Source organism: Eutrigla gurnardus (assembly GCF_963514095.1).
Source record: "Eutrigla gurnardus genome assembly, chromosome: 21".
Classification (NCBI taxonomy): Eukaryota; Metazoa; Chordata; class Actinopteri; order Perciformes; family Triglidae; genus Eutrigla; species Eutrigla gurnardus.
In genome coordinates, this window is record NC_139932.1 from 7,954,010 (window position 1) to 7,977,131 (window position 23,122).

General features: G+C 43.2%; 1 protein-coding gene across 4 annotated transcripts in view; it reads right to left on the reverse strand.

Moving 5' to 3' along the window:
• Positions 1-23,122, reverse strand: part of ppfia2 (PTPRF interacting protein alpha 2) — a 139,171-nt gene that overhangs the window by 25,432 nt on the left and 90,617 nt on the right. For 3 of the 4 annotated variants that reach the window (XM_084038233.1, XM_084038231.1, XM_084038232.1), the window contains exons 3-9: positions 17,048-17,149; positions 13,644-13,808; positions 12,738-12,812; positions 7,842-7,952; positions 4,956-5,177; positions 3,484-3,630; positions 517-651 (exon numbers count right to left, since the gene is read on the reverse strand). In XM_084038233.1, coding sequence (XP_083894359.1) covers positions 517-651; positions 3,484-3,630; positions 4,956-5,177; positions 7,842-7,952; positions 12,738-12,812; positions 13,644-13,808; positions 17,048-17,149 — 957 coding nt within the window. Of the gene's footprint in view, positions 1-280; positions 368-516; positions 652-3,483; positions 3,631-4,955; positions 5,178-7,841; positions 7,953-12,737; positions 12,813-13,643; positions 13,809-17,047; positions 17,150-23,122 lie in introns of all 4 variants that reach the window. The other variant, XM_084038230.1, reaches the window with a different exon arrangement.

The following is a 23,122-nucleotide window of genomic DNA, read 5'->3' on the forward strand; positions in this document are numbered from 1 at the left end:
GCATAAGAGGAGGTGAGGGAGCCGGTTGAAACAAAGAGTGACAAGGAGAAGGATGGAGAACGAGGCCACCAAAGGACAGAATGAGAGAGGAAGAGAGCTCCTCCAGCGCTGCCAAGGATGAGCTCCAGCCAGAAGTGCCATGCAGCTGTCCCATGGTGGTCGAACAGCCAGAGCAGAATCCCAGTGAACACGCGCGCCACAAAAACACTAATAAGATAAATGAATGAAGTCGGCTCTCTACAGGAAATTGGCAGTAGCTTGCGATGCCCTGTGGGACTACCTTCCTAAGAATGGAGTTCATGTCTTGGAGTTTAGCTTCCATAACAAAGTGATAATCATCAGGGGAGGAAGAGGAGCTGGAGTCAGACTATGTGGCCGAGGGAGAGGAGAGGGACATGTTGAGAGTTCATGACACCACGAGCACACTAACATACAGTCAAAAAGATCCAAGAGACCAGGGCATCCGTGGGAATGTGTCAACGGTGTGTGTGTTAACACGTGTGTGTGTGTTTCTACCTTGGTGAGGGCTGCTATCCTCTGGGCCAGCTCGGCCTCGACCTCCGGCAGCGTCTCGGCCTTCCTCATGGTCTGCTGGAGCTTCTGCTCGGCGAGCTCCAGCCTCTCCTGCAGCTGCCTGTTCTTCTCCTCCATCTGCGTACGCACGCATCAAAGACACAAGAAGGTGGTCATGCACACGATTTGATTGCGTACTGTTGACTGAAAAGAGGGAAAACAACTGACCATCAACTGATGGAGTAAGTGTCATCTAAATATACATCATCCTGAATTTACTGAAACAGGTAAACGTGACAGAACAGAACTGTGATGAAACTGGAGCAGATCAAAAAGCAGGGAGGCCTCATACTAAAATATGAAAGTATAATATAATAGCATATATGAGTATGAAAGTGTATAAAGTATTTATAAACTCAGTGAAAGTAGAGATAAATAAAGGGCTGCTTTTCTGTGCAGAGGATGTAAATTAAGAATAATTCACAGTATGTGTCTTTTTATCCCCCTCAGTTCTGGCACTTAATATAAATAAAACAGCCTGTGATTGTGAATCTGTTCCTTCTTTTCCCTGTAATGTCAGCGGAGCGTCATGGCCTGGTAGAAAATAGACCCACAGATATCTTTAGTAGGAGGACTGGCTACTGAAGGCTCTGGCAGCGTGCCGCTACCCTTCTTCAAAATAGCATCACAACAGACTCAGAATAGCAGCAGCTCTGCACTTGCCAAGAGTGACAATGGCAACTTTTACTCAGCAGATACCGGCGATCGCCATGGTGACGCATCCAGATACATTGTAAAGATGGCAATGGAACCCAGCGTTCAGTGACGCCGCAAGAAAGTGACTTGTATTTCCGTGTGTTGCGATCCCACCTTCCTCCCGGCTCTGATCGGTTTTAAAGAATCTTTTTTTGGGGGCTGGCTTGGCAGCCGTTGCCATCGGCGACAGATGCTCTGCTCCCAAAAGCACCGGGTCTGGCAGCTCAATAAACAATAATTAGACTCTAGGTGGTCAGGGCTGCGTTGTGTGTGTGTGTGTGTGTCGGTGATAGTTTCACCCGACCCCCGCTGGTGTCGGAGGTGATGCCGGGGAAGCATGACAGTGTGTTTTTGTTTGCTATATCATCCTGCGGTGCCCTCCCATCCATCTTTTTTTTTTTGCTCGCCAGTTCTTCTCATCCCTTCATCCCGATGGCCGAGCCTACATCCCCACGACTCGTCTTCAAACATCAGCAGCCAGACTACAGGGTTCAGCTTCTGGCACGACAACAAGTAAACTCATTGCACAGCCGGCGAGGAAGTGTGTGTTTGTATGTGGCAGCAGGGGCTTGAACCCAAAGGCTCCGACGGTTATTTCTGGACGCATGCATCTCATAGATTGGTCTTCTAGTCAACTTGATGTGGTGCTACTGGTTCAAGCTAGGGTTGCACGGTATACCGGTACTAATTTGGTACCGGGGTACTGAGGCATTTAAAACGGTACTATATTGCATTTGGACGGGACCGGTACTTGCAGCGCCGCGTTGTAACTACAGATGAGAGGACGAGGAGCGAGCCGCAGCTAGGGGAGATAAAAAGAAAAAGCAAGCAAGCCGGAGGAAACAGCTAGCAAGTTAGCGAGCAGCGTGGACTGGAGCAACAAACGGAGCAAAGCTTGGAGAGAGAGACGTTGGAGAGTGAGGGAGAGAGAGAGAGAAGCACGGAGAGGAGAATGGCTGCTGCAACCGTCACCACGCCGCAACTTGTGTACAAACCAGCTCTGCGAAGTGCGATATGGCCGTACTTTAGCTAAAAACAAATGCGCAAGGTGAGGCAGTTAACGCCGATGCACCACTGTGTAAACGGTGTTTAAAAACATGCATGGCTAACGGCGGAAACACCTCCGACTTAGCCAAACACTTAAAGGACCAGCACCCAGACCTGCACACTGAACTCAGGGAACGACAGGTCATTTACTCAGGAAAAAAAGCCACATTCAGTGCTAAAAGCAAGCGCCACCCCCCTTCAGTCTTAACAAAAGTAGCTCTGGAAGAAAAAAAAAAGAGCTGGTTTATTTATATTATATTATATTATTGTATTTATATTTTCACATTTTTAAAATTGTGTGCATTAGAAAAGCTTGTCTTTGTGGTATTTTATTTTATTTGCTGATTAATATGTTATTGTTCTAAGATTTTCTATTAAAATAAAGTCAGTAATGACATTTTTTACGTTCATTTTTAATTTGAAAAAGTATCGAAAAGTATCGAAAAGTACCGAAACACATGTTGGTACCGGTACCAACATGTATCGTGACAACACTAGTTCAAGCAGAATCTTGACTCTGAATTACATGACATCATTTAATTGCTAAGGAAGACATTTTCTTGCAGAGAGTGCCATCAGATGAGCAGATTGGTACCAATTTTAGTTTTATTTTGTACTGTCAATATGCAGCTACAGCCAGCAGCCAGTTAGCTTAGCTTAGCATAAAGAGGTTGCTTGGTGTCGAAGCAGCTTTCCTCGCAGGAATCTTTCCATCCTTCCGGAGCTCAGCTGGTAGGCCTGAACTCATCCTATCTAATAACCGGCAATGCATCATTAAAAGGAGAATACTATCTGTTTCTCATATTGTATCACATTACATAAGAAACTTTCAACTGTCTGCATCTGCTCAAAGTAGACATTTGAGATTCCTTTCCCGGGGAGTCATTTCCATTGACCTTATTTGACATGATGTCAAGAGGTTTTTTCTCATTGCCAAACCTCCTTGGATCAGCTCTTATTTTTTGATAACTGGCAGGAAGCATCTGTCTCACACAACCAGCTGCATGTTTAATTCGTTTCTGAATCCAGCTTAAAAATGAATGGTCCATTTCAGCAGCCACCCGGAACCCACGACTCAGAAATGAAGCAAAAACCGGAAAACACAGCATCTTCATAATCGCCCATCAGCCACTTGGGCCTCACACACACTCCCTGTGTTATACACACCTGTCTGAGGAACGCCTCCTTATTGGCCAGCTCGTTCTCCAGTTTGTCGTTGATGTCGTGCACCGACGTGGACTCCCGTTGGGCGCTCAGGTAGCGTTTCTCCAGCGTTACGATCCGTTCCTCCATGTCCTCTTTCTGACACATGGCCTGCATGCAGACCCACATAGTCAGAGCAATCAGAGCATAACAGAAAATAAAGATTAAGCGTTGCTAAACCTATTTTTTGCTGTGACCTCATATCGCACACTGCTGCAGTGAAAATATCAGCAACATTTGGAGGGTTCATTTCTCCTGCATAGGGGAATCGCTGCAGATACAAAACCCAAGCAAGAACATGTGGTTTGGAAACCACGTTTAATTGGAATGGACTAAGCTGAATAACCTGCTCTGAGCAGACAGTGCAGGCTAATAAAGGCCTGATAAGGCCATGTTTTGCTGGGCCATAATCACTACCTCTGCCTGCATCGTTAGCAATCGATAGCAAATTCCAGCCGCGGGCTACAGGAGGAGATCAGCTTATATTCATATCCAGCCCACCTCGCTGGCATTCACCTCACACAGACACAAACTGAACTGGCTCGGGCTCCTTAATGACCAATGTAACATTGTAGTTTCTTGTAGTTTCTCCAGGAAACTGGCATTTTACTGGCCGGGTTGGTGCTTTTCATGTTGGCACACTAGCTGGAAATGTGTTGATGAAGCAAACAGTGGCAGATGCAGAAACAGCTACTTGTTTTTCTGTTGTGTGTAATGTGACGCTTTCAGACGTGTTTCATCCAATTCAATTAAATGAATCCCCAAATCATAAATTTGCCTCAGAGGGCATTACAATCTCTATCCTTGGACACTCACGTATGATATGGAAAAAGTTTTTCCCCCAAAAAAACTTTAACAGGGAAAAAAATGGAAGAAAGCTCAGAGAGAGCAACCGAGGAGCGATCTTTCTCCCAGGATGGACTGTATTACTATTTATGCGTACGTGAGAGTATTTAAAAAAGACATGTAAATAAATGCTTTAAAAAGAAATATAAATAACATTTTCTATGACGCTCATGTCCAAGATGCATTACAAACATACTTATAATCTGTTTATAGCACTGTATAATTATGGTTAGAAAAGCTCATCGCCAAAATGCTTTATAAAAATCTGCAAAATCTGTTTATAATAAATATTACACAATGCTATAAGCTGCTATAAGACATATATGTATGTTTAAATGCATTATAGGCATCATAGAAAGTGTTAGAAATAAATAAATGTACATTGCAGTAGCAGTGTGCCTTTAATTGTGCATGCGTGTGTTTGAGAAATACATCGTCATAAAGGGAGTGTGAAAATATATGCTAATATGGGCTTTTTTGGGCCTCTGCAAGGCTTCTTTGATGTCTCTCTTGCAACTGTTATTCCCTTCCCTTGTGTGTGTGTGTGTGTGTGTGTGTGTGTGTGCGTGCGTGTATGTGTGTGCTGTAACCTCTTTGATGTCCCTCTGGTACTTGTTGTTCATCTCCTCCGACTTGATGAGGTCCTTCCGGGCGGTCTCCAGCTCCTGCTCCACCTCGGAGACTCGGGAGGAGAGGGAGGACATGCGCTCCTTCATCTGGGCCAGCTCGTAGTTCTGCTTCTCCAGCAGGTCCTGCAGCTCCACCACTTGGCTCGCCTCGTGGGCCGACTCCAGGGAGCCATTGGACAGACGCTGGGGGGGGGGGGAGAGACGAGCGAGGACGGGTCAACAACTTTAGCTTCCGTCTGGCAACCAAATTATCTCACGGTCCCACATGCAGTTAGCTGAGGAATCTGGCATTTGAAAGGAAACAGCAACACAGTCTCTCATCTTAGTTAAGTGTCGTATAGGCCGAGGCTGTAAACACCACTTCCCTCTAGTTTTTTGTTTTTTTTAATAATTGGAAACATCCAATACAAGAAACAGAAATTTGACTTAAAAATGGAGTAAAAATAGAAACCGTAGCATTGAAAATGATCTAGGTGAAAAAAAAAAACACATTTCTGATTCACCCTGATGTCCTGTGGTGGACCGAAGTGGGTCTCCAGAAATCAGTCTTGCACCCACTTCAGATGCAATTTCTCCTTCGGAGAGTTACACACATTAGCACTCTAATAAATTCAAGTCCAGGAGCTCAAGGCTCCGACTCTGATTTCAGGATGGCGTCAAACACCGACCGAGAATCACTCCAGACTCCATCGCAGAAATTGCTTTGACACTCGCATTAGTAATGTGATTAGGTGTCGCCGAGTTCTCCGCGGGTTCCTGCGCTTGGCAGATTAATGAGGGGGGATGCCGACTCGGAGCGATAGATAACGCATCAGAAAACAACTCTATTACCACTGCTGAAAAACACACGCCCCTTCTGTCAACGCTGAATGCAGCTTTCACGCGGCAAAGCTTTCTCTTTATGTCCAAATGTAATTATTGTGAAGCAGGTGGAAAGTGAAGATTAACTGGAAAAGTGGTGTCTCTCTTCGCCGTCTCTCGGCTGCACCGGGACCAGCTGCCCGTCCTCGGCCATCCATCTGTGAGGACAAACCTAATTGGGCCTCTCTGGCTGCTGCCTGTGATCAATGATTCACCCGAGCAGGGAACAAGACCCAGTAAATCACGACGCTAATTTTAATACCAGCGCCCCGGCACCGACTTTCAAAAGGAGCCGACTTTAAGGATTTCGCTCTATTTTATTGTAAAACGTCAGATCCACAGTGATACATTATGCAGCCGCGGCGCTCTTTATTGTGCTAAGACACCTGTTTCAGAAAACGGAGAGTTTGAATGGTCTTACTTGTTTTTTATAACCTGGAAGAGTTTTTTTGTTCTATTTGACCAGATGTCGTCCTCTCCTGCCACGCTGAGACAGCGGAGGTGAAAATAGTCCACGTCAGTTTTCACTCTATTTATAATAGTTAATGACAAGGAATCATTTTGGTATTTTACAACTTTTCAGGGTTAACAGGCGTATCAGGAACTTTTTTCTGGACTCACATGTTTTGTTTTTGTTTGTTTTTTTTAAATATAGTTGCACAGTTGTTCTTGAGTAGATTCATTATTTTGACCACATTCACAAAAACATTGATTGCTACTTTATACTTCTGCTACATTTCTGTGGGATTGATTTGACCATATATGTTTTTGCTCATTTTACATAAAAAATTACCAATACTGATGGTAAGTGATGGTCAGAGATACAGTGTTGGGTCTTTGCTGAAGGAAAATTAAAGATGGTGAAGCAGAACGCATCATCTGTCAGTGAGTCTGGTTATCAGGCGGATCCAGGTTTACGCAAAAGGTTTGGTAGCTCGATGGGTCAATATGCACATCAAGAAGTGGACTCCCCCCCGTCCTCCCTCTGACTCCTTCCTCCCCTCTCGCTGACACCCCCCCCCCCCCCCCCCATCACATCAATGACAACCAAAGGACACGTGCGAATCAACTGGAGAGGGTTGTGCCTCCAAGAAGACGAGCGAGCGTCTTCCCCCCCGATGGCAGTCGCTGCCACATCTGTCAGACCCTGTGACTGCAGTCACACTGAATAACCAGCCGCCACTCTCACCTTTTAACACACACACACACACACAAACACACACATTTCAAAAACAACACACGTTCATATTCCTTTTATCTCCACAAAGCTGGGCAGACGAGATCCTCATTAGCCCATTCCTCCACATAACACACCCTTCGTCTTTTAACTCCCCCCCGACTCCCCTTCCTCCAGCAGACCGCTTGAGTAATAGCATCTCCATTGATCTGTAAGGTGGAGGTGCCGCTGTCTGCATGCTAAAACGGTTTGGGAGCGCCTGCTTTGATTTGGAGCAGGTTGTTTTTTTGGGGCGGAGTCTGTCTGTCTAGTAAACGTGGAAGCTGTTACAACTCTTTAAATGAACAATCAGAGGAGGATTTGTATTCAGCCACGTGTTCCCTGCATAAGAGAGAGCTCTCATCTGACTGCAGGTCACCTTTAAAACACCAGCAGAGCTAAACATATGGAACCATTAATAAGATATTTAATAACATAATAGAAATGAAAGCACCAGGAGGATTATAGTGCAGATCTATGATTTTGTGTGTTTTGTAATGTTTATTATTATTATTTATGAGTAATTCAAGATAAAATAGAAATAATAATGACCAAAAAAGACAGATTGTGATACTTTATTTTAGTGTTTGTATACCCAAACACTGTTTGAATATTCCTAGCGGAGTTTTTGTAGGACGATGAAATGAACAGGAAACCGCTGTGAAATCAGGACTTGAACGCTTACACCGTTTTAGCTAAATTCATTCGGGACCATGCAGCGTTTCCATTGGTTGAAAACAGAAGGACATTTAATCATGGAGGAGGCTCACCTTGCCGTGGACCTTCTGCTGAGCCTCGGTGCCCTCCAGTATGTCCTCCCCTCCGTCCCCAGAAGCCACTTTTCTCTGAATGTGAGCATTTTGTTCCCGTAAGGCCACGATCTGCAGGATGGCAACGAGCCCACAGGTTAGAGCTGATAATGTCAGAACACATGCATGCACATACAAACAGTTAACGCTGGAGGTTCAGAGACACAAAGACATGACCAGACAGTTTTCATATGCATTATTGCATTTCCTTCCGTTTGTCACGAGCAGGACAAGTTGAAACGTCGACGTCTGATCGTGAAATTAGCACATCAGCGTGATTTCCCTCTTACGCAACGCTCGTAAATTACAGTAAGGATCTCTCTGAAGGAATTTATGGAACATGAAGCCCGGCAGCATGTGAGCGCTGATACAATTACTGTAATTATCACGATCTGCGGACCGCGAGTCTCCTTGCAGCACCTCGAGCAACCGTCCAAAAGTCATAATCCTGTCAGAGGGGTGACCGACAACAACAGTAATTAGGTTCTTCCTCCAACAGATACCATGTGATTATCTCTCCTCTCACGATGGCTGCTACTCGTCTCTCATAAACAAGCCCCCGAGACTTGGTGGTGCCTCCTGGTGCACCTTCCAAGAAAACTGAACACTTTCCACAACCCGACAACGTGAAGTCATTAGAGGCAAACCATTAAACGCAAACAACCAACACAGAAAACGGCCTCTTACTTTAGAGCAGCTTTGAATCACTTGGTAAATCACAGTCTATTGTGTCTATTTGCCTCAACTGTCACTATATCCTGAGGTAAAAAATAATCTGGTTCCCCTTCCTCCTCTTAGTGTTCCTGGTGGCTTTTGCAGGATTCTGCCTCCCCGGAAGGAAAGAAGGAAGATATTTTTGACATTTAAAACAGGCCATACAGTAACAGAATCTTGATTGATATTTGCCTAATATGAGAGTTTGATCGAGTTCAGCAGCTCTGCCTGACAGCTGCGTTCAAGACTTTCATGCACTGCTGTCAGGATACAGCGACAGGTGGGCAAATATGATCATTTATTTTAACAATGCCACCCTGCAGCTTTACATATTTGATATTATATGATTATATTATTTTCTATGGATTATGATAAGATTGTATTCACCAAAGTAATTACTAAGATTTAATTACTGGCTTTTTTTGAGGGCGTACCAAAGTACCAGCCGGGTGGATATTATGTGTATGAATGTGTGCAGTTCTGGGTTTCTGTGGGGGAAAGTAACTCCCTTTGGGCAGGAACTTTAGGTTTTGAGACTCTGGAGAACTCTTACATGCACAGAAACTATACAACACATTAAAGGAAAGGGGGAAAGCAGAAAAGCATAATAGGTCCTCTTTAAAGCTGATAGCTGTCTGTCATTAGTATCATAATATAATCTATAGGATTCATAGAGTTTGCTTGAAGGTGACAATACAGTAACTAGAAGGTTGTCTATTTTGAGGACAAATATATCGGGATGCTCCTCTGCGGGCGAAGGAGACGTACGTTTCCGTGCCATTATTCTGAGATTGTCTGTAATTTCAGACATCACACATCAGACGAGGACCCCTGACAGAGAGGCACAGCAGATGATGAGCCGAGTGCTGCGGATGCATCTCCAGCTCCCAAATTACAAAAGAGGCTGATGGACGTTAGATGAACACGGCACCTATTATTTTCTTTTTGATGTGGATCTACCCCTCATCAAAGGCCGACATCTGACGGAGGGAGAAGAGGGACAAAAAGCACAAGGTGAGCCTTTTTTTTTTCAAAACCGCACGCCGTCGTGATTTTCCTTATCATTCCTTCGCACCTCCGTGTCGGATGGAGAGGACCGTCTGATGTAACATGACCGAGGAGCGAAGGGAGAGTTTGGATTGATATTGTCAAGGTGAGAGCTGGGGGTCACAATCAATCACACACAAACACAGACACACGAACACACACGTCCTGAGAGCAAAGATGACAGAGCATTTATCTTGTGTGTTTAAATGTGCCTGTGATACCTTGGGATTTCTCTGAAAAAGGATGCGAACCACGTGGGATTAGAAGGAGCGGAATAAAAAGGAAGGCGTTTCCTCTGGCAGAGTCTTCCATCATGCTCAGACTAGACCGCTCCCGAGGCGTCCTCGGTGTTATCAAGCTATTTTTGATTGCAATCAATTTGTTGGTTCGGGTCTTACACCAACACAAAGTTTCCAGCCAGCAGATTCCTGGCTTCACCGTTTTGGCCTGAGCTCCTCTCACTGGTTTGAATCGGCTGGAAAGGTGATGTCACATACTTCTGGGCACCAATCAGGATGAAGCATTGTCTGGGTTGGGCTTGAAAGAAAACGTGGCTTTTTCGACTCAAAAATAAATAAAAAATACTTCACTTTTTAAATATGAAATGTATTAAAATATAGTTTTGAGAGAGAAAGGGATGATGGAGGGACAATATCTCTGTTGGTTTTAGTAGTTTGGGATATTAAGTATTTATGTGTATGAACAACAAGTTAATTATTTTTAAAGGTTATTATTTTCAAAAAAAATTTTATCTAGAATGTGCTGTATGTGTTTACTGTTCATTTTATTGGTGATTCTTGTTTTGTTTTCTTCTCACATATTTCAAATAAAATCAAATCTTATCTAATAAATGAGTTGCTTTCTTTTTTTGAATACATTTTTTTTCCCATAACAGCACATTTCAAATGGCCACTTATACACACCTGTGACTGCGTGAGGTCAAAGGTCGCTGATTTCATCTGGCATGGCCGTGTTGTCCGAACCCCCGCGGGGAGAAGGGACTCTACAAGACCTCCATTACAAATCAATTACCGGGTCGCTGGCTCACGGCTCCGCTCGCCTCCCTGAAGCCTCCGAAGCGTGAACATTTCTACCCTGCGGAGCCACTTTAACGGCCTCTTCCACCGCCTCAAGGTCCAATCACTCATCTGTCCACCGCGCTGGCAAGTGTGGTGTTAACCATTCAGGAGGGCGGCCCCTCAGATGTACTGTAACCTTGGCTGTGATGTGGGAGAATTCCTCAAAGTGCTTCGTCCCCAACTGAGATGTCTGTCGGGGACTTTAGAAAGCAGACTTCGTCCAACAGGTGTAAAAGAAGAATGAGAGACAGCTTTGGGAGCCGGTGGCGTGTCATATAATTTATTTTTAGCTGTTAACTCATCTAGGATTTGAACCAGAAGCAAAAACACTCACAATAAGTTGATCATGGTGAGTTTTCATTATCAGGATAGTTGTGAATATAGTCATGAGTGAGTTGAGAAAGCTGTCTAGTTCATGGTAGAGAAGTGAAAAATACAGGAAACAAAAATGCATTTATTTATTTTTTCTTTATTTATGATGGGAGACCTTATGATTTATGATCTTATTTTAGATTATTTGATAGTTTTTCACTAAAAAAGCATGTTCACTAAAAAAAGGATGTGTCGTATCTGTGACACAATAAAAATATTATATTTATAATCACTTATATATATAAGTGATTCCAGTAAGTTTTAGTGCCATTTTAAGAGTTTTAAGCACATATCATTGCCGAGAAAACATTGTGAATCTCAATTATTCTATTTTTCAGATAATCATTTTCATATTGTCACGTCTTGTTTCCTCAGCTTTTCAGATACAGTATGTTTGACCGAGTCCACACACAACCTGCCTCTGCTTCCCACCTCCAGTTCTCTCTCTGCTCTATTAGCATTTCCTCCTGTGGCTGTCTGCCCTGGCTTCCTCCCACTCCACATGCCTCCTAACCTTTCAACCCTTCTGCTTTGCGCTCCCCCTTTCCCTTCACCTCCTCCTCTCCTCACCAACTTTTATTCTAGGGCCCGAGTGTCAGACTGGCATGTCTGACAGGCTGTGAAGTGCCAGCCTGAGGGTTTTACTCAGCTGGAACACTACCATCTGCAAAGCGAGAGCGGTCCTGGCACTCCAGCCTGCCTGAAGCCGGCCGGCTGGGAAGGAGTTAGGCTGCAGAAGTGGCCACTCGTGTGTCAGCGGCGTGGTTCAGCCACTCGTGTGCACACTGTTATTTCACGTTATTCCCCCGTACAGATGAAGGTGAGTGAAGCCTGCGTGAGTTGATGCATAATTCAGGACACATCATATCGTGTGTTAGATTTACATCCGCCAAGCGAGCGGCACATCATTCTTCTGTACATTTGTTCTGTTGGAATATAGATGCATGTTTAAATGTACAGAGGACACGTCAGAGATGAATTTCCACTGCTTTTTGCAGGGGACAATAAAGTTTTTCTGATTCGGACTCTGATTCAGGATCTAGGTCACTCACTCTTATATTTTTTCCTCCATTGGGCTTGCTTTCAACTTGTATGCTTATACATGTATTTTCATGTATTCTTACTTTTTTTTCAAATTTTTTGACTGATTGATTCTCACTTGAACAGAGAATTATTAGTATATATTTTGGTAACATTTCTTTTTCTATGTTTGTAGTGAGCTGTACTCACTTTGAGTGTTATTACTTGCACTAATCACTAATTACTGTTTTCCCAAATCTAAAACAAAAGTAGTGTAACGAATTTCAAACTCTATATTTTAGAATGAAAGCATCCTGTGAGCCACTACTTGGAATATGTGAGAAGACTTTGCTTAATATTTGTTTGTTCCATCCATCCATTCTTACACTTGTTAACAACCTTCTATTTTAAGACATGTAAAAGCTTTAAAATTCACAAGTGGAGTATTTATTGACATATTATTTGTTGTAGAACAAATCATGAAAATATCTTCAGCTTGTTGTAATCACAGACCTTATATTAGACATCCAACCACAAATCTGAGACAAGGGAACCAGAAATGGAAAAATGCTGTTTGTTTTTCGGCTCCATGCCTGCAGGACTCTATAGCGTCGGCAGCTCTTACCTCCTGATTGGCTGCTGTGAGCTCCTCCTCCAGAGCGGACACCCTCTCCAGTGACACCCGTAGTCTCTCTCGTACCTGCAAACAATGGTGGGAAAAAAAGCAAACTCACAAACACGTATCATGATCTGCCTCATCGTCTTGCACTGAGACGGACTGACAGCCAAGGCTCCGACAGATGAATCCACTCCCTGTTTAAACGCCAGTCAAAGCAATCGAGGGTTAATGCAGCAGAAAAGAGGCTCCGCTGCTGTGGCAGAAGGAGCTGTCCTCTTCTCCCCTCCTTAGCCTCACAATAACACTTTGCCGGAGCTTCAAAGCAGCGTTTTGAAGCTTTTATTGCTTTTAAAGCAGCAGTGGCTGGGAGGATATTCCCCTCCCACGCTCCTCTCTTCTTCTGTGAACTCAGAGTGTTCTCGTCTCTGCATCTTTTTCTAGGGAAGTCGCGTTTGTGATGGAGCAATTACTGTGGTCCAATAGGATTCCAGATCTCAGCGGAGGTTGATCCTGGGCTAGAAGTTAGCCGGGGTCCGAGTCAGGATGCCCCCCTCCCCCCTCCCAGGGCAGGTTTTATTCCATTGAACAGCATGATGCGGGACATGTTTTATAAATGATGGCTTTTAGAAGAGAGCATGAATGGATTACAGGGGCGGCGGTGATATCACACAGAGGGCCGAGGTCATAAATCAGCAGGCTGTGAGGAGGAGGACCAAACGCTAGTTGGGACTAAAACCAACAAATGGTTCCAGGAAAACACGGATGACACTGCAGCGGCAGAATATGTCACTGACTCGATGTTTCACATGATTACACATATTTGGAATTCATTAAAATATGAAAATTCAACTTAACATTGGTTGCCAGTTCAGTTGGATGGCAACAACATGTCATTTTCCCAACCAGACTTACCTTCTCATCTAGAGCTTTATGGTGTTCGAACAAGGACTTGAGCGCTTTGAGGACCTCGACTTCGCTGGAGACTCCCGACGGAGACTGAGCCTGCCGCTTGACCACCGTCATGCGAAGTGACCGCTCGTGTCTCGACACCAGACACTCCAGATGCTCCAGCAGCAGCTGAAGAGACACGCAGGAGAAGTTCCTGTTACATTCATCATCACGGGACACATTTAAATATCCCTCGCAGCGGCGTAATTAAAACGTGAGAATAGTGTGACAGAATCCAAATGAGAAAAGGTTTGCTGGAAACAAACTCCCAGCTTGTTTCTCTTCTCATTTATTCAAGCAATATATTGTATTGTGTATGTAATGTATTAATGTGAGTTTCATCAGCCTTGCCTCTAGACCTAGAGACAAAAGTACAAGCACATGTACTTACATTTCAGTACTTACACCGAGTACAGATGTGAGTATTTAATAATACCATTATAGTTCTAGCAATAACGAAAGAAAAATATCACTTTCTGACTAACAAATAAAAAAATACAACATGATTCTGTTACATTCTAACGTTCAACCTTGTGTTTTCCTGATGCAAACAGAGCAGTCGGGATATTAATAATTAACTGTGCTGTCAGTTAAACAATTAAAACACTAAACATTTTTAAGAAAAGCAAAGTAAGACTCAGAGGAGAAGCTTGTCACCTAAGGGAGAATAAAGCTGGTCAAAGGGGTCAAAGGTCTGGTACAGGGGTCAACAGTCCTGAGGAGTTGATAAATAAACTGTACCCACAATGCACTGCTACAATGTTACTGCTGACTTCATACTCTCTCTTTCCCGACTGGACCCTCGCTAACATATAATTGGCCTTGTGATGCGCTGGTGGAAAGCCTGATGGATGATACCAGATAGCAGGATCGGTGCTTCTCTCAGTGTATAAACTCATAATATACTGACTAAAGGTAAACAAAACAAAAACAACAACTGGGAGTAAACAACGGGAATGTGACTGGGAGGGAGAATCCCAGTTTGGCTGCAAAGATAAAACACTGTTCATTACTGTTTCTTGTACTTGTGACATCAGCGTGTGGGATCATCTTCTTTCATTTCCCCTTGTTACTCACTGATGCCACGTCATGGCGACACTGGAGCGGTTCCATAGTGATGCAGATCTCAACACTTCATCCCCTCTCGGAAATTGTCCAAGAGAATAATATTACATCCCTGTGATACCGATCAATGATCTCCCCGCTCCTTCCTAAAAGAACCTCATTTATCTCGGCTTCCTTTGTCTAAGCATCCCTTGCTGAGGGCTGCCCAACCAGCTGCAGCTGGATTACATGTATTCTGTAGTCAACCACCGGATGGGAAATTTCTCAATTTGTATCACTGGTGAACTAAAAGGGCAAGGGAACTGGATAATGCAGTTTACAGGGATGAAGATGAGGGTGAGAGCTAGAGCCAGATTTATTGGTCGGTTAGATTAGACTTATATACAGTATATATATATATATATATATATATATATATATATATATATATATATCCATGAACACTGTGGCCGATACGTGCAGATATTTCTCATATAACTCATAGCTAGATAGCAAATACCGTAAGTGTTTTTCCCCTAAAAAGTTGAACTAGTCCTTTAAGTCTGCATTCAGCAAACTACACTCCTCCATCTATGGTTCTAAATAAAGTAGCAAAACTAAAGCACAATGACCCTCCCAGACACAAATCTAATCAATAACATTAAGTCAGAACATCATGTATCTGATCTGTTTCTGTTGCTATGGGAACACAACAGGGACACATGTCAAACTGTTTTGCCTCCTCTTGATGTCTCCTGGAACACGAGGCAGACACATTCTCAATACAGATCCTTTTGGCAGGCGTGGACTCGGGAGTCAGGAGTGAGGAGAAAGGTGTAGACCTCTACTGTCGTCTCGTCTGTCTGATTAACTGTCTCTGGGTCAGATCAGCAGCCATCGTGGCTCCACACGCACTCCTGTACACTCAACAAAACGCCCACTGTTGAATCAATCAGGAAGTGTCCTTCTGCTCGCTAAATATTTATCTCCCTGCTCGTGTCCCTGCATTACTCAAGTCGATGGATTTACATTACAAGCATGTACGGACGGGATAATATAGAATTTTATCTCCTATCGGGATATAAAAACTCAACAAGTTGATTGTGGTGAATTTTTGCTCTTTTTAAAATAATTAATTTATCATTTATTTAGGCAGGGAGATAAGATATATGATCATCTTATTTAAGATGATACAAATTTTTTCAAATTTGTCTAAAAATATGTTTTTCAACCATATATAAAGTGATTCCAGTTGTTTTTTGTTCCATTGTAAGAGTTTTAAGCACATTTTGATGATTATTGGATCATTATTTTGACGAGGATAATTGTGACGTGACATTTTCACATGGTCCCATGTCTGCATGCGTGTTATTTAGTCATGATGCTTATCTAAAACATGACACCTGTCGTCACGTGTGTCGGCTCCTCAGTCCGCTGACTGTCTGCACACGCCTCAGAAGATTTAATTAGAACTGTAAAACCATGCCAGCCACTAAACCCAGCTTAATTAAAATTGCTTTGTAATTGCCCATTGGAAGATTGAAGGTGATAATAAAGTGAAAATGACTTTTGTCTGTCTCCATCTCCTGCGTCTCACCTCCCTTTGTGTTTGTCTCAGCCTTCAGCCTCCACCCCGGAGACTGATAGTGCAAGCCTGAAAATCCACACTCAAACCAGCAGTGGGGATGGAAAACTGAGTCTTATCTGTCAACAGCAGAGTGCGCTTACTGCCTTGAAAAGGAAATGTTTTTATTGAAGATACAGGCCTACAGCTCCACAAGCTGGAGCTGATCCTCTAATGTCTTTAGTTGTTTTTATTTTCCCTCTCCCAAAAAGTGTTGACCTGGACAACCGCCGGGCATCTCTGCCATTTGGACTTAGCTTTCGGCGTCGAGCAGCCATCCATGTGAAGTAAGCGCAAAAATGTTCAGGCAAAAATGTTCAGGCAAAAATGTGGGGAGCTAATGAGGTATGTCCGGGCATTGGAAACAGACATGTGCGCATGTTCGCTTCAGCGCTTCTCCAGCCTTAAAACCCTCCCCGGCAGATAGCTTAAGCCTTCTCGGGACGCTGTCTATCGCCGTGTGCAGCAGGCTTTCTGCAGCACACATGAACATCCAGTTGGAGAAAGTTGTGGAATGCAAAAAAGAAGGAGCAAGCATCATCATAAACTTTACTTCTGGTTGAAAACGTCAAAATGCATAGAACGATTGTGGCTTTGCTGCCATGGTGAATCAGTGGTGGATTAAACCATTTTGGAAGTGATTGGTGGCCTGGAATCAGTCGAGTTAATGTTTTAGAGATGTGTTTGTCAGTGCTCTCACCCTGGTGTTGTTCCTCTCGGCCTTGAGCTCGGAGATCTCCTCCTCCTTCTCCAGCAGCTGCTCCCTGCAGGCGTTCAGCTCCTTGGTCAGCGCCGCGAACTCCTGAGCAACGCAAGGGAGAAGCAGAGCACCGTGGTCAGCATCACAGACAACAGCCAACGGCCATGCAACGCAATATATAGAAATATACACTTTTCATGGAACGGATGTCTTGTTGTAGCTACGTTGTTCAAAAAGAAAGAACATAGCGTCGAAAAATAAGTTATTGATGGTATTTCAAGATTTCCGTAGCAACCTATACAAAGTCCAAATTTCAAGAGTTGTTAATAATCAAGACTGAACAATACTTGACTTTTGTGCCCCATGCTTAAATCAATAACAAAGTTAATATTGGCTTATATTAATTCTATTACTGGAAATAAAAATTGGTAATTATTGTATTTTAACCAATTCAAATACTGAGGGGTTACATTTTAAAGTTGATAGATACAATCATATCTTTATTGGCTGCCTTTGATGGCCATACTAACATAATTGGCAACTATATCAGCCATAAATATACATACACACACATGTATGCTGTATGTGCAGTTTTTAATACTAATCTGTATTAAAAAAATATCATTATCATCATCGCCAACCGCGTTTCCGAGCGAAATATCACAGCTGCTGAAATAGATGAAAACTGTTCAGATTCACAATATAATATGTAATTTATAGGGGTGTGACGAGATCTCGTACCACGATATTTCTCGTCGCGTTAAAAATCGCGTTAAAAATAAAGGTTTTACAGACAGCTGTTACTGACTGGGAGCTTAAAAAACCCAACCACGGCATCGCTTATTGTTACCGACAATGCACGTAATATGGACGTGGCCGTGCGCGACGCAGGATTTAAGTCGCACATCTGTTTTGCGCACACTATAAATCTTGCAACCCAAGCTGGCCTCGGTGTTCCCCGCGTCGCTCGTTTACTCAGGCGGGTGAGACGTGTGACTGCTTTTTTTCATCTACAATTGCCATCACACAAGTTAATGACGGGCACGTTGGATATGCTGGCTCGTTACCTTGAGCAGCAAGCTGCCATAGCAGCATCACCAGCCCAGAGATAAGACAAAACTCCCAAAGCATTGATTCACTTGACAGCTGCGATGTCAGAGATGCTGAAGATGCTGTAGTTGCAGCATGTTGTTCATGACATACTTGGTCAGGCTCCGTTTGCACTATTTGCACTCTGTATTGACAAAGTAGAACTTTGATTTGGTTTTGCACATATTTACACTTGGGAAAAATAAATATTTAATTTTAACTTTTATAAATTTTAGTTTCAGTTTAAATTTGTGAAAGAAGAAGTTTATTAAAAGATCATGCTTACAACATGCATGTAAAGCGTTATAATAAAATATTTCAAAATGCATGTGCAACTCTGTTAAATTAAAGTCTGTTAGTCCAGTCATATATTTTGTCATTGTAGTTTTCTTAAAGTCTCGTCTCGTCTCGTTCTCGTGAACCCAATATCGTGTCTCGTCTCGTTTCGTGAGCGGAGTGTATCGTCACACCCCTAGTAATTTAATATATATGAAAGTTGTTTAGGTTGAGATATGTAAATGAGATCACAATGAAGCTCGATCACAATGTCATTGCTTCTATTCTGGCCTACAAACTGCAACAAAACCAAGGTTACAACCCAAGTGGGTCAGAAACGAGGCCGGAAGGATGATGCTGGAGGTGGTTTCTAATTCCCACACAAACATACGCACGTTATTGTCTGATTCTTTTATGGTAAGATGCTATTATTGACTTAATTGATCCAATAACAGCCCGGCTGTGTCATTCCATCGGGGAACAAAGGCTGAATGCATGGAACAATAAGGGGAAGGATTGAACGGTTGAGCGGTAATAATCTGCGGGTGAAAGAGGATTGGCTCTACACAGCGGTGCAGGCACAAGGCCAGCTGTGGAGGATTTACACCTACAGCACTGAGAGCACTGAGAGGACTGAGAGGACGGGTAACTGGACCGACTCAGGAGGAGGACTACAAACCCAGAGCAGCATGACAACAACTGACAGGACAGACAGGACGGCAGATTGCAGTTTTAGTCACCCACATACTTTCCACAAGCAGAAATAATAAAGGACCTTGCAGGTTGAGCTGGACTCCGATGGGAAGATAAGACTGAAGACAACAACACTGAGGAGGAAGGTCATTAATGAAATGTGACACTACTACTAACTGCTACTGGAGGAGTAAAGATGAAGATGATAGAAATAATGACAACAACGATAACAGAATACAGAAGATGATTAAGAAGAATAAAGGAGGAGCAAACTGAGGAGAAAAATCAGGATCATCAGAATGAATCATAAAGAACAGATGAAGATGAGAGAAGGAAAACACTGATAGAAGAAGATAGAGGAGAAGAAAGAGGAGTAGGGAGGAGAGGACAAGGAATGAGAAGGAGAAACAGTAGGAGGATCGGAAAGAAGAGAAGAAAAGAAGATTAGTAAAGAGGACAAGAAGGAGGAGGGAAATGAATAAGAAGAAATGGGAGGAAAAGAAAAAGGTGGAAGAAGGAAAGGAATAAGAAGGAGAAGGATGAGAAAGAGAAGCTGGGGGAAATCAGGAGGAGAGGATGGTAGAGAAGAAGATGTTAAAGAAGAAGGAGGAAAAGAAGGAGGAGGATGAAGAAAAGTTGGAGGATAGGAAGGAAGAGAAGAGGTGGAAATGTTAAAGAAGGAGGAAAATGAGAAGGAGGGAGGAAAGGAGAAAAGAGGAGGGACAGAAGAAAATAATGACAAAGAGGATAGAAGAAGAAAATAGAAGGAAAACAAAGAAAAAGGAGGAGAAAAAGAAAACGAAAAGAAGGAAATAAAGGGAAAAGCTCATCTAAAAGTGAAACCCTGACTGCTGTAGCTTAGAGGTCACATAGAGAACAACACTAATGGGATGCTGCATTTGTCACAAAGAGTCCAAAATCTATCAAGCTCGTCTCAAACTCCAAAATAAAGACAAGCAAAACAAATCCAAACTTTTGGTTAATGGCCACTAAATCTGAAATGCACCAGCCAGTCGTGACATTCCCCTGGTCTCCTCTGCCAGACCACCAGCTTTGCTCACAGTCCATTTCTCCGCAGATGGACGAGAACAAAAAGATTAAATACGCCTGAACTACATTAACACGCCAATTACCGCCTGATCACCCTGCTGCTCCACCACGACGCTCTCCCAGCACCGCCGCTTCCCCAAACACAGTTTGGATTCGCAAACTCACTCAGGAATTCGGAGCCGCACGCCGGCGACGTTAAGACTCTGGCAAACAAGCGGCCGGGGAGGAGAGGCGGGCTGTCGCTCAGGAGGACTTCAAACCTCTGTGTATTTACAGATTTTGCTCAATCGATATAAAGAGAAATCCTTCAGCACTAAATATTAATAATAATAATGAATAATAATTGTTCGGCCATTTGCCAAGAAAGTCAAACCTCAGATTTGGTGCTTTTTTCTGTTGTATTGCTGATCGGACAAAACGAGCAATTTGAAGACATCATTGTTGGTTCTGGGAAGTATTTTCTAATATTTTACACACACACACACAATCAATTGATAGCAAACGAAATACGCGGCAAACAAATCCATAATGTCAAAATATTTGAGCGAAGATCATAAATCAATTCTGAAAAGCTGTCATGTGAATACAGCTGATCTTAGCACACATCATGATTGAGAATCTGTTCACCATCTGTCCTTCAGCAGCCAAGGACGGCTCCTCCAGACTCACTCCAGAGAGAGTGACAGTACCGTGTTTCATAACTACAGCAGTGCAACATCCTTAAAGACCTTATAGAGCCATAAATCATCTGCACACAAACACTATGAACATCCTCAAATGACTCCTGATTCACACTTTTATGAGTGAAGCCTCAAAAGAGCAGCGTCGGCAGAGGAACACGGTCATGCTTGTCTCAGGTCCCTATAGGAGCTGAACTCTGCTGGGACAGCCAATCAGTCTGCGGCGATCAGGATCCGATCTGGATCTGTCGGCCCCTTTAAACCATTTCCACATGCATGGCTGCAGGCTGCTGTTGCAGCTTTCCGATCGGAGCGACGCGAAGCTGCGAAAGCAGTTACGCAAATGTGGAAAAGCCCGGAGCGCTCGTTAATGTTTCTGGCCTCATATCTTGAGATCATATCATCCCATCTGTGTTCTCACGATCATGATTTAATTACCTCATAATGAATTGACGTTATGTAAGGCTCATGCCAGTTCATTAGATACACGAGTACGAGCTCATCCGATCCGATCCAGCAGCCCTGCTGTCCGTCTGATGTCTGCGGACTGGAAACAAACATTCAGGGGGTAAGGGATGGAAACTAGTTTTATTTTGGTTGGAAAACTTCCACCTGGTATCATGATGCTGTTAACTGGTCAAACGATTATATTATGCCACACAGAAAGCAGGCCTGACATCGCTAAGAGCAATAAAAAACTCTAATTGTGTAACCGGTCCACAAAAGTCAAGAAGCCGAAGGTTACAGGGCAGATGTCGGGACAGATGTGTCTATTATAGGGAAAGGACTGCAGAGTTAACGACTACATTATCTACAGCAGGAAGATCAGGTCAACTGTTACGACCTGGCCGTTACCATGGCAACAGGAGATGTGGGCTAGGAAGTGTTGGCGTGGTAACCAAGTCATCTTGGTTCAGATCAGAGTTGGCCTACTCAATGGAATATAGACAGAGAGAAGGAGATGGGGATATCACAATGACATTCAACCTCAGAAACAGAATTTATGTATTTGAACCTATGCATATAAGCCACGCCCATTTACAACTTGATTGATTTTTGGTCATTTTGAATTGTGTCTTGGAGTTTTTTAGACTCCCAAACACGTTTTGCTATAGCTGACCCTCATTTTGTCAATCATATGCTGTGAGAAGGGGTAGAACAGACATTCTATACTCAAGAAGAAGTCCTGATACTGTTCAAAAAGACTCTGGTAAAGGTATTTATATATTATATTTGCTAAATATCCAGTGTCTTATTGTACTTTTGTTGCTATAATGATCCTGTTCCCCCACAGCGATCATAACACTTTCATTCGGTGTTAAATCCTCTTGGAAACAATCTGAAAAGGGTCTCATTATAAAACATAACACTTGCCTCGCTGCGTTTTCTAACCGTGGTTTGTGCAGTAGGTCAGGCACGAAAAAGATGCTTAGAGCTCCTAAATCTTCCTCCCAGAGGAGGGTAGCTCATCACAGTCGCCTCCTCCAAAGAGAAAGCCCTTCTGCAAATTGCATCATTTGCTTAAATGCTTGTGAGACCCAACGATCCCCTGCTACAGTGCTTCCACGGCGCCGGCAAGGTTCCACTTCCTCAGTAACAGTCTGCATGCTCTCTCTGGAGCTCTCATTTGAAGCAGAGCAATCCTTTCTCTTAAAGCGGAGCCTGTGAACCTCCCGGTGAGGAAGCACAGCCTCTTCTAAATGTCTGGTGTGAACTAGTGGAATTACTTTTCCATCGCACAGAAAGAAGAGGTGCAAGATTCCCAAGTAATTCATAAAGAAACTGGATGTTGGTATTTGTGAAACCGGGAGCTCATGCTGTTTCTGAGAAATGACGTTCACATACAATTAATATTCATAATTATATTTCAAGGGAACCATATTAAAAAAACGATTGTTTTGTGAACCTTGAACATCGGTCTCCTGGGTGAAAGTCCTTTCTTTGTTTCATCCGTCCTGCCTTCCAGAACGTCCGACTATGATTGGAAACATTTTACATTTTTGAAATGTCAAAAACAAACTTGAAACATAATTGACAATGCTGTTACATTGTATGGCAACTTAATTTAATATAAACACACGGTGAGGCTTTGAGGAAGGTAGTGCTCAAACAGGCAGCCGAAAAGACAAGATAAAGCTCTAAAAAGTAACTTGTTGATGACTTTCAAACGACCTTTGCAAATAATAAATCATCTGAGTAAGAAAGGCAATAGCTGTGTTTCTAGCTAAGCATGTTGACATGAACGAGTTTGACAATTTGGGGAAATATTCTCATATTTGCTTTCTGA